The sequence below is a fragment of the Artemia sp. Qi Xiang Cuo genome, chromosome 6 (assembly GCF_049724085.1).
Source record: "Artemia sp. Qi Xiang Cuo chromosome 6, ASM4972408v1, whole genome shotgun sequence".
NCBI lineage: Eukaryota > Metazoa > Arthropoda > Branchiopoda > Anostraca > Artemiidae > Artemia > Artemia sp. Qi Xiang Cuo.
The window spans coordinates 4,946,119-4,958,844 of NC_142799.1; the positions used below are offsets into that span (position 1 = coordinate 4,946,119).

The following is a 12,726-nucleotide window of genomic DNA, read 5'->3' on the forward strand; positions in this document are numbered from 1 at the left end:
GGCGAACCCCATAATATACGGATTAAAAATTTATGAATATAGAAGTTCGTTACGTAAGTTAATTCGTAAGTTACATATATTTATTACTAATAAAAATGTTCGTAAATAAAATTAAACAAGTTTAGAGAAAGCCATTTAACCAAATAAAAGTAAATTAATATGCAACTTTTGTTCTAATTATTCATGTACGGTGAGCCAAGATTAAAACCTACATTTATTCAAAAACGTTCAAAAATTAAATAAAAAAAAACAAGTTTTTTTTTAACTGAAAGTAAGGACCGACGGTAAAACTTAAAACGAACAGAAATTATTCCTTATATGAAAGGGGCTGTCCCCTTCTTAACGCCTCGCTCTTTACGCTAAAGTTTGACTTTCTCACAACTCTATTTTTTTAAACAATAAAAAACTTTAGCGTAAAGAGCGAGGCGTTAAGGAGGGGGCAGCCCCTTTCATATACGGAATAATTTCTGTTCGTTTTAAGTTTTAATGTCTTTCCTTACTTTCAGTTTAAAAAACTTTTTTTTTATTTAATCAGAGGCAACGCTGTAGCGTTGCCTATAGTAAAGGCCATACGGCTCCAATGTTTTCCATTGAAAACATTGATTAACAATTACGGCTCCAATCGAAAATGATTGGAGAGCAACTAGCCCCCCCACGCCCATTACTCCCCCAAACACATCCAATCAAAATTTTGAGATAGCCATTTTGTTCAGCGTAGTTGATTTCCAGTTAGAAAATATATTTTTGAGGAGGATACCCCCCCCACAACCCTCCGGGCCCGGGTTCTAAGTTATGCCCTGGGGGCATATAAGGTTTTTATAGAAGGTTTTGTCGTAGAAACTTCAAAACAGGCTCATTCAATTAGAAATTAAAGAGCTAGTGTCCTTTTTAATAGTCGAAAGTGATTGGAGTGTAACTAGCCCCTCTCCCCCCACGCCCATAATTTCCCCAAACACATCCAATTAAAATTTTGAGATATCCATTTTGTTAAGCGTTGTTGATTTTCAGACAGAAAATATGTTTTTGAGGAGGACACTCCCCCACAACCCTCAGGGCAAGGGTTTTAAGTTATGCCCTGGGGGTATATAAGGTTTTAATAGAAGGCCTTGTCATAGAAACTTCAAAACAGGCTCATTCGATTGAAAATTAAAGGGATATTGCCCATTTTAATAGTCCAAAATGATTGGAGGGCAAAAACATAAAAGGTTTTTTATAGAAGGCGTTGTCGTAGAAACTTAAAAACATGCTCATTCAACTGGAAATTAAAGGGCTAGTGCCCTTTTTAATATTCTAAAGTGATTGGAGTATAACTAGCCCCCTTCCCCCCCCACGCCCATCATTTCCTCCAACAAACCCAATAAAAATTTTCAGATAGCCATTTTGTTCAGCGTGGTTGATTTACAGATAGAAAAAATGTTTTTGACGAGGACACTCCCCTACAACCTTCCGGACAAGGGGTTAAATTTATAGCCCGGGGGCATTTAAGGTTTTTTATAGAAAGGGTTTTAGTATAAACTTCAAAACAGCCTCATTCGATCGAAAATTAAAGAGCTAGTGTCATTTTTAATAGTCGAAAGTGATTGGAGTGCAATTAGCCCCCCCCCCCCCGACACAACATTTCCCCAAACACATCCAATCAAAATTCTGAGATAGCCATTTTGTTCAGCGTAGTTGATTTCCAGATAAAAAATATGTTTTGAGGAGGACATGCCTCCAAAGCCTTTAAGGCTATGGTTTTCTTTTATGCCCTAGGGGCATCAAAGGTTTTTATAGAGTATATTGTTGAAGAACAATCAAAAAATGCTTATTTGATTGTAAATTCCAAGGGAGAGCACCCTTTGGATTTGTTAAAAGTGAATAGAGGGCAACTAGCCCCCCCTCCCTACGCCCATCATTCCCCTAAACACACCCAATCAAAATTTTGAGATAGCCATTTTTGTTCAGCGTAGTTGATTTCCAGATTGAAAATATATTTTTGAGGAGGACACTCCCCCACAACCCTCAGGGCAAAGGTTTTAAGTTATGCCCTGGGGACATTTAAGGTTTTTATAAAAGGCGTTGTCGTAGAAACTTCAAAACAGGCTCATTCGATTGGAAATTAATGGGCTAGTGCCCTTTTTAATAGTCGAAAGTGATTGGAGGGCAGCTAGTCCCCCCGCCCTACACTCATCATTTCCCCAAACACATCCAATCAAACTTTTGAGATAGCCATTTTGTTCAGTGTAGCTGATTTCCAGATAGAAAATATGTTTTTGAGGAGGACGCTCCCCCAGAACCTTCAGGGCAAGGATTCTAAGATATGCCCTTGGGGCATATACGGTTTTTGTAAAAGGCGCTGTCGTACAAACTTCAAAAAAGGTTCATTCGATTGGAAATTCAAAGGGATAGTACCATTTTTAATAGTCAAAAGTGATTGGAGGGCAACTAGCCCCCCCCCCCCTACGCCCATCACATATCACATCCAATCAAACTTTTGAGATAGCCTTTTTGTTCAGTGTAGCTGATTTCCAGATAGAAAATATGTTTTTGAGGAGGACACTCCCCCACAACCCTCGTCAAGAGTTTTTAGTTATGCACTGGGGGCATATAAGGTTTTTTATAGAGGGAGTTGTCATAAAAACTTCAAAACAGGCTCATTCGATTGGAAATTCAAAGGGCTAGTGACATTTTTAATAGTTGAAAGTGATTGGAGGGCAACTAGCCCCCCCCACGCCCATCATTTCCCCAAACACATCCCACCAAAATTATGAGATAGCCATTTCGTTCAGCGTAGTTGATTCCAAGATAGAAAAAATATTTTTGAGGAGGAGAATCCCCAAAATCCTCAGGGCAAGTGTTTTTAGTTATGCCCTGGGGGCATATAAGGTTTTTATAGAAAGCGGTGTCATAGAAACTTCAAAAAAGGCGCATTCGATTGGAAATTTTGAAGGATAAGATCCTTTGCATTTGTCAATAGGGATAGGTGGGCAAATAACCCCCCTCTCACAGCCGATTATTTCCCAAACACAACCAATCAGAATGTTAGGACAGTCGTGTTTTGCAACGTAGTTTTAAGTTTTAGAACTACTGTATTTTAGGATTATAACTCCCCCAAAGCCCTCAGGGCAAGGTTGTAATTTAAGGATTTGCCGAATCCTTCATATTATTTCTTATGGAAGGATTCTCGTATAAACTTTAGAGAGGGCTCGTTTGATTGGAAATTGAAAGTTCTTGTTCACTTTTTAAGAGTCAAAAGAGGTTGAATTCCAACAAGGCCCTCTCCCTCTTCCACGCCCTCAATGCATCAGATAAAATTTTTGAGATAGACATTTTGTTAAAATAGTTCAAAGTTCTTATAACAAAAACTCCGGTGTCGACACAGCCCACGAGGGCCCAGGGGTAGGCGCTGTAAGTTATGCCCTGGGGCATAACTTATTAAGGGGGGTTTATAACTTATGGGAAGGGGTTTTGTGTGGGAAGAACAAGGTTAAACTACATACTCTGTGATAGATGCAAAATTTATTTTGCACACAAATTCCTATTAAGGTCAATTCCAAACAGCCGTGATCCCTTTGTGTCAGCAAGTGAAATGGTCTAAACCCCCTTATTGTAGCTATTTTTTCAATCCATTCATTGTTGTCAATCGCTGTCCACAAGTTATGCAAGCTGTCTATTGTTCATATATAAGGTTTTTATCAAATAGGTAATCGTATAGACTTTGATAAAAGCCTAATTCGATCTAAATTGAAATTTCTAGATCCGTTTTTTAAAGTCAAGAATAATCGGACAGTTAGCACCCCCCCCCCCCCATGCCATAAAAAATTGAAACTTTTTGCAATAAAAAACGAACAAAAATTAAATTAAAAAAAATTTTTCGAAAAACAAGTTTTTCAAAGAAAAGTAAAGGTAATTTTAAATTGAAGCTCATGAGATAATAATACCTGTTAAAATTCAAACTAAAAACGACCAGAAATTACTATTGAATGGTAAATTAAACGCAAAGCGAACAGAAGATTAATAAGCAATCACAGCAAAACATACAGCAAGTAATATAAATGAATAAATAAATCTTAAAGCGAGTAATTGACTTACTTGACTTATGTCTCCTGCCGGGCGCTGCTCGGCGTAGAGAGTGACGTCTGCCTCCTCCATCCACTTCGGTCCATGGCGAGCGTTTGCACATCGATCACCCTGATATTTGCCATCGTCAGGAACTCGGACAGGCTGTCAGACCATCGTTTCTTCGGTCGGCCGTGAGGTCACTCCCAGCCGGCTTTGACAGGGTCGAAGTCATGGATTGTTTTCGCAGGTATGTGTGGAGGCATTCGAAGTAGGTGTCCGAACCATCGTAGTGTTCGCTCGGCTGCTTGAGTCGAAAACCGAGACTGGAGTCTCGGTTTTCGAGTAATGCTTATATTGAATATGAAAATCTAGCTTAAAAAGAAAACAAATATTTTGTTATTAAATTATAACTGAAGATTGACACAAACGGGAATTAAATGAAAACTCGATGCAAACAAAACATACAATATACGAGTATATAATTAAAATGAATACATGGATTATAAAACGATTGAAACCTAGATTGAATATACATATACAGTTTTAATTGAATAGAAATAACTACAAGCAGGAGTTGGGGTATGGTCTCACTGCAGAAGCCTAAAACCTACTGCGTCATTGGCGCTTTACTGAAAACGAATTATATTACAAATGTTTTCTTTTGTACTTAATATTGAAAATAAATATTAAAATTACGGTAAAATTTTGAACTGATGAGCTTTTAGCAATTAATATCATTATGCATCAAATATTCAGTTTAATATATTAGTTCTTTTCAAGATTGGTCAAGACAAATGTAGTTTCACTACAAGCAAAATTTGGATACTGCCCCCTTCTTTAACTGTAAAAACCTAAAGCCTTCTGCGTCATTGGTGCTGCACTGAAAACGAATTACTCGTATATTACAAATTTATTATTTTCCAGTTCTTACAGCATTGAAAATGAAAATAAAAATTACAGTGAAAAAAAAACTTGAACTGATTGATATTTCAACAATTAATATCATTATATATCTAATATTCAATTTGATTTTGTTTATACTTTCCAAGACTGTTCAAGACTCATAAAGTTTTGCCATTTTTTTAACTGTGCCATTTTCTTTAACCAATCGTGTTAGTTTGTTATGAAAACATTCTATGGCTTCTAGGCATTTCTATTTGAGCGGAAAACTGCACCTCAAACTTTGTGGAACATGTATTTTCTTGCATGGAACACCAAAATATAATAAAATGTCAAGTTTCGGAGTGTTCCACCACTCGCAATCAAGTGCCATTGGTATTTTTGAATCCGCATGGTCAATTTAGGGGGTGGAGGGTAGGCTAATTCTCGTAGCAGCCCCATTCCGTCCTGCTATGATTTACATTTTCAACACTTGGCGTCCGAACTATCATATAATCTACCAAGCATACAACTACACAAAAGCACTATCAATAAATAAATGAAACCCAAAACGAAAAAAAATTAAAATAAATATTAGAGTAACGAGAATAAATGATTATGAGTATGGTTCAAATCCCTTATGCTTTCTAAAAGCCATAATATAATTTTTTATTTTACTGAAAAAAAAATTCGAATGAGTTTAATGAAAAAAAATGTGTATTGTCAATTTAGTTTACATATTCTGATATTTATTCCCTAAAATCTTAATTAATTTTTGATTTCTTAAAGTTACAAAAGTGAAAATATTTCAAAGAATTGTTTTCAGTAAAGTGCCAATGACACAGTAGGTTTTAGGCTTCTGCAGTGAGACGATACCCAAACTCTTGTTCGTAGTTATTTTATTCGATTCAAACTTGATTTGCATATTCAATTTAAGTTTCACTCGTTTTAAGATTTATTTATTCATTTACATTAATATATATTGTATGTTTTGTTCGCATCGATTGTTTATTTAATTTCTGTCCGTTTTAAATTTCATTTATACTTTAATAGCAAAATATTTATTGTCGTTTTAAACTTGATTTTCATATTCAACTTAAGCTTTACTCGATTTAATATATATTTATTCATTTATATTGTTACTTGTAGTATGTTTTTTGCTGTCCTTGCTTAATTGATTTATGTTCGTCTCAGGTTATATTTATTCTTTAATAGTAATTTCTGGTCGTTTTGAATTTGAATTTTAAAAGGTATTTGTATCTCCTGAGGTTAATTTTAAAATGGCCTTTACTTTTCTTTGAAAAACTTATTTTTCGGAAAGTTTTTTTTAAATTAATTTCGGGAAAATATGAGAAGTAGAAAGGGTATCCATTCTCCGATCACTCTGAATCTCAAAAAGGGGACTATAACATCTGATTTCTAATCAAATAAGTCCATTCCGGAGATTTTACGATCACCCTTTCTATATATATACTTTATATTCCCCCAGGGTATAACTTAAAACCCTTGCCCTGAGGACTGTATGGGGGTCGTCATTCTCGAAGACATAGTTTCTGGACCTTTTAACTACATTGAACAAAATGGCCATCTTAAAATTTTGATTGAATGTGTTTGGGGAAATGGTAGGCTTGGGAGGGTAGTTAGTTGCCCTTCAATCACTTTCGACTATTAAAAAGGACACTAGCCCTTTCAGTTTCCAATCGAATGAGCTCTTTTTGAAGTTTCTAAGACAACAAATGGCTATCTCAAAATTTCTCTCAGATGCATTTTGGTAAAATATGAGATGTGTGTGTGTGTGGGGGGGTATTTACCCTCCGATCACTCTGAATCTCAAAAATTGCACTGAAATTTCTGATTAGCAATCCAATGAACCCCCTCCGAAGTTTATACTATCATTGTTTCTATATATACCTTATATGCCACCAGGATATAACTTACAACCCTTGCCCTGAGGGCTCTGGGGAGGGGGTTGTCATTTTCATACTCCCAACCTTTCAGATTACGATGAAATCATTTGGGTAAGTGTAAGACCCAAAGTTTTACCACGTCCCTTTAATTTGATTGTGTTTTGCTGCTTCTATTATTCCCCAAATCAAAACGCTGCACAAAGACAGCGATTTTACCAACAACTGCATAGTAGTGCCGACTTTGTCCTATGCAAATTCCCGAACGCCGGTATTTTCTTAGTAGGTGATGCTAATGATCTAAAGTTAAATCCCCTTTGTAGTTCCCTAAACTTAAAACAAATAGTTTTAATAAATAAATAAAACAAATATTGAAAACAAATTATATTACAAATGTTTTCCTTTGTACTTAATATAGAAAATAAATATTAAAATTACAGTAAAATTTTGAACTGATGAGCTTTCAGAAGTTAATATCATTATACATCAAATATTCAGTTTAATTTATTCGTTCTTTTAAAGATTTTTTAAGACAAATATATTTCCACTAAAAACAAAAATTTGGATACTGCCCCCATCTTTAACTGTAAAAACCTAAGGCCCTCTGCGTCATTGGCGCTTCACTGAAAACAAGTTACTCGCATATTACAAATTTATTCTTTTCCAGTTCTTACATCATTGAAAATGAAAATAAAAATTACAGTGAAAACAAAATCTTGAACTGATGGATCTTTCAACAATTAATATCATTATATATCTAATATTCAATTTGATTTTGTTTATACTTTTCAAGACTGTTCATGACACATATAGTCAAACAGTTCGTGGTAACGAACTGTAAGTAAGGAGCGACCCGGCTCAATGATAACCGAGACTCTAAAAAACGGGATTTTGATACCAATAGATACATCAAAAGAATCAGATTTTAATTTTGATTTCAAATATATAAGTTTCATTAAGTTTAATCTTACCCATCAAAAGTTACGTGCCTGAGAAAATTTGGTTGATTTTCGAAAAAAGGGGGAAAGACCCCCTAAAAGTTATAGAACATTAATGAAAATCACACCATCATATTCAGCGTATCAGAGAACCCTACTGTAGAGGTTTCAAGCTCCTATCTACAAAAATGTGGAATTTTCCATTTTTTGCCAGAAGAAAGATCACGGATGCGTGTTTATTTGTTTGTTTGTTTTTTTTGTTTGTGTTTTTTTTCCCCAGGGGTGATCGTATCGACCAAGTGGTCCTAGAATATCATAGGAGGGCTCATTGGAACGGAAATTAAAAGTTCTAGTGCCCTTTTTAAGTGACCAAAAAAAATGGAGGGCAACTAGACCCCCTCCCATGCTAATTTTTTCCCCAAAGTCACCCGATCAAAATTTTGAGATAGCCATTTTGTTCAGCATGGTCGAAAATATGATAAAAATGTCTTTTAGGATGACTTGATCCCCCAAAGTCCCCAGGGGGAGGGCTGAAAGTTATGAACTTTACTCAAAGTTAACATATAGTATTGGTGATTGGTAAGTATACAGACTTTTTCAGTGGATTTTTGTGCGGGGCGGGGGGGCCCGGCGAGGGACGGTGGCTCGAGGGACTTCTCGGGCCACGCCGTACGGGGTCCGGGGGAACGGGAAATGGCTATGAAGGGGGCGCCGGACTTGCCAGCATTATAAAAGAAAAAAATCAGGAATTAAATAAAAAAAAAACAAGTTTTTCAACTGATCAAATGACTGTGATTAAGAGGTCATTTTTAAAGAACTGGAAAACAAATTCGAACTATAGTTTAAAGAGCAGGGTATTGACTAGGGGGCGAACCCCCTAGTATACGTGTTAAAAATTTATGAATATAGAAGTTCGTTACGTAAGTTAATTCTAAGTTACGTATATTTATTACTAATAAAAACGTTCGTAAATAAAATTAAACAAGTTTCGAGAAAGCCATTTAACCAAATATAATATGCAAATTTTGTTTTAATTATTCATGTACGGTGAGCCAAAATCAAAACCTGCATTAATTCAAAAACGTTCAAAAATTAAATAAAAAAAACAAGTTTTTTTAACTGAAAGTAAGGAACGACGTTAAAACTTAAAACGAACAGAAATTATTCCGTATATGAAGGGGGCTGTCCCCTCCTCAACGCCTCGCTCCTTACGCTAAAGTTTGACTTTCTCACAACTCTATTTTTTTAAACAATAAAAAAACTTTAGCGTAAAGAGCGAGGCGTTGAGGAGGGGACAGCCCCTTCATATACGGAATAATTTCTGTTCGTTTTAAGTTTTAACGTCGTTCCTTACTTTCAGTTAAAAAAAACTTGTTTTTTTTATTTAATTTTCAGTAAAGCTTGATCGTTTTAAGCTTGATTTTCGTATTCAATTCAAGCATTACTCGCTTTAAGATCTATTTATTCATTTAAATTATTACTTGTTGTATCTTTTTTGCTATGATTGTTTATTTAATTTCTGTTCGTTTAGGGTTTCCTTTATTCTTTAATAGTAATTTCTGGTCGTTTTGAGTTTGAATATTAGCAGGTCTTTGTATCGGCTGAGCTTAAGTTTAAAATGGCGCTTACTTTTGTTTGTAAAACTTATTTTTAAGAAATTCTTTTTTTTAATTAATATGTAAACAATGGTCAAAGTTCATAACTTGCAGCCCTTCCCCCGGGACCTCTGGGGAAGTAAGTCATCCTCAAAGACATATTTATTAGATTTTCGACTAGGCTGAACAAAATGGCTTCCTCAAAATTTTTATCGGGTGACTTTGGGGAAAAAATGAGCGTGGGAGGGTTGCCAAGTTGCCCTCCAATTTTTTTGATCACATAAAAAGAGCACTAGAACTTTTAATTTCCTTTTGAATGAGCCCTCTCACGATATTCTACGACTATTGGATCGATACAATCACCCCAGGAGAAAAAAACAAAAAAACAAACAAACAAATGAACTCGCAACCGTAATCTTCCTTCTGGCAAAAAATACAAAATTCCACATTTTTGCAGATAGGAGCTTGAAACATCTACAATAGGATTTTCTGTTACGCTGAATCTAATGTTTTGATTTTCATTAACATTCTATCACTTTCAGGGGGTGTTTCCCCCTTTTTTCGAAAATAAGGCAAATATTTTCAGGCTCGTAAATTTGATAGGTAAGACTAAACTTGATGAAAGTTACATATTTGAAATCAGCATAAAAAGTTGATTCTTTTGGTGTTTCTACTGGTATCAAAATTTCATTTTTTAGATTTTTGGTTACTATTGAGATTATCGGCATTTTTTAGATTACCGGCTTGCTCATTATTTACAGTTCGTACCGCACGAACTGTTTCATCAGCAAAGATATGTTATGATTTTACATCGTTTGTAATCCTATTCAAATCTTAAAGGAGAAAACTCAAAAGCTTTGATTTGATCTTTCATAGTTTAACAAGGCCCTATCCAGGGGGGGGGGTTACCCCGTTGTAACCCCCCCCCCCCCGAAATTTTTGACCGACCCGAAAATAAGTCGAAAATTAGTAAAACCTAGGTAAAAATCAGTAAAATTAGTCGAAAACTGAGTCAAAAATTAGTAAAAACCCCCCAAAAATGTCAAAAATTAGTAAAACCCCCCCTGAACAAAAATCCTGGATACGGCCCTGTAGTTTAAGGATGAAGATAAATTTCTGCACACAAAAAGGAAATTTATCTTTAACATTTTCAGACTTAAATTTTCCTTGAAAATATTATTTAAACTTTCATATTATTGATGATGGTGCTAAAAAGACAAAATAGGCTTCTTGTTGACGCCGCACTGGGAAAATATCACACGGGTATGCTTGCAATTTTCATGCTTTTATTCACGGTTTCTTTTATGTTATTTTTCGGTTTTTAGTTCCGCCAGACTCTACTAAACTTACACAAGACGGACGGCAGATATCTGGGAAATTAAGCACAGTTTCTGGAAGTCTCCGAACTTTCGTCTGCTCGAGTGAAAACGGAAATCCTGCTCCAAAGATTCGATGGTTCATAGGTAAGATAACCGATATTCTTCACTAGATTACCATGTTAAGTTGAAGCCCTTTTTTCATTGAGTTTCAGTGGCTATAAGCCTATATCAAGCTAGAAAAAAAAAATGCAAAAACGGGCTTTGATCTTATTGTACGGGACTTTAATTAGAGAAAGCTTGGGATTGTTAGGAACATTTAAGGAAGATACTACTACTACTACTAAAAACAAACCGCAGCACCAAGCCGCCTGAGGCCGACACAGCTACGCACGCTCCTCCTCCATCCCAATCTATTCAAAGACTCCCTTTTTACACCCGCCCACGAAGTTCCCATTTCCTTTATTTCTTTATGACGTCCTCCCACCCCAGACGAGGACGACCTGCCTTCTGTTTAGCCCTAGACGGTTGGCCGAAAAGAAGAAACTTCGGCAATCTGTCATCCTCAATCCGCACAACGTGCCCAAGCCACCTCAACCTTTCTTTCATTATAGCCCCAGAGAGCGGTATTGAACCACATTTTTCGTATAGCCTATTGTTTGAAATACGATCAGTCAGCCGGGTACCCAGAACAATACTCAAGCAATTTCTCTGGAAAACATCTAGCAAATCTTCATCCGCTTTTCTGAGCGCCCATGTTTCAGAGCCATATTTGACCACTGCCATCACTGTAGCTTCTAATATTCTAATCTTTGTTTGCAGAATTATTTTCCTATTCTTCCAAACTTTGTTTTCAACTGCGAAAAAAAAAACACCCTGAGCCTTGGCTATTCTACTTTTAACATCTTCACTGCTCCCACCATCTTTACTAATAAAAAATACCAAGGTAAGTGAAGCTGCCCACTTGATCAATCTTTTTGTTACCCAACAACACCTTTTCATCTTCACTAATTCCTAGCCTCAGAGACTTAGTCTTCTTTACATTAATTTTTATATCTATTTCTGTATCCTGAACTCGCAAAACATCTAAAAGTTTAATCAGGTTGCTCATACTTTCCTCTAGGTGGCTTAAATCATCAGCATAATCTAAGTCCAGGAGACTTTTTCCTCCCCATTTTTCCGTGGTCTCCCATTGCCTTTCCTGTGCTCCTTAAGACAAAGTCCATCAAAAAAAATCCATATAAAGGGGGATAGAACACAGCCCTGCTTAACTCCTGATTTAACACAAAACCCATTTTTACCTTAACCGCAGCAGTGTTATTCTCGTACATAGCACTAATCACTTTAATGTATTTGTCTGGTATCCCATATAAGGATAAAACCTTTACTAAGGCTCTTCTATCAACAGAATCGAATGCTTCCTCATAATCTATAAAACTGAGGACCAAAGGTATTTGACAACTCAGGCAATTCTCAATAATAAGCCTAAGAGTGAAAATTTGGTCGACATATCCTCTACCTTTTCTAAAACCGCACTGTTCTTCTCTTAAAGCTCTTCTCTACGGCATCTCTCAGCCTAAAAAGTATCATATTACTAAGTAATTTACTACCTACAGAGACCAGACTAATGCCTCGATAATTACCACACTCACTTTTATCACCTTTCTTATAAAATGGCTTAGTTAAGGCTTTCCTAAAATCGTTAGGTACTTCCGCTTTTTCAAAAATCATATTCAAAATCATCAGTAATTTATTGCTAACCTCAGAGCCACCATATTTAAGAAACTCATTTACCACCCTATCAGCACCTGGAGCCTTATTATTTTTTAATCCTTTTAGTACTGTCTATAATTCTTCCTCACAAAACAGTTCTTCCTTCACATCCAAGGTATCCCAGACTTTTTCATTTTCCTCTATATCTTTTCCTGAAACTCTATCTCGGTTTAGCAAATTCTCAAAATGTTCGGCCCATCTCTCTTTAGTTCTTTCCTTACCGTTAATTGTGGCCCCATTCCTATCTTTAACTGGGCCAAGTCCAGGTTGACTACTCCCT

At 35.9% G+C, this 12,726-nt stretch overlaps 1 protein-coding gene across 1 annotated transcript in view; it reads left to right on the top strand.

Annotated features, from left to right (window-relative positions):
- LOC148950805 (kin of IRRE-like protein 3) overlaps positions 1-12,726 on the top strand; it is a 162,290-nt gene that overhangs the window by 32,378 nt on the left and 117,186 nt on the right. Inside the window, exon 4 of the mRNA XM_089090465.1 lies at positions 10,683-10,820. Coding sequence (XP_088946591.1) covers positions 10,683-10,820 — 138 coding nt within the window. The remainder of the gene's footprint in view (positions 1-10,682; positions 10,821-12,726) is intronic.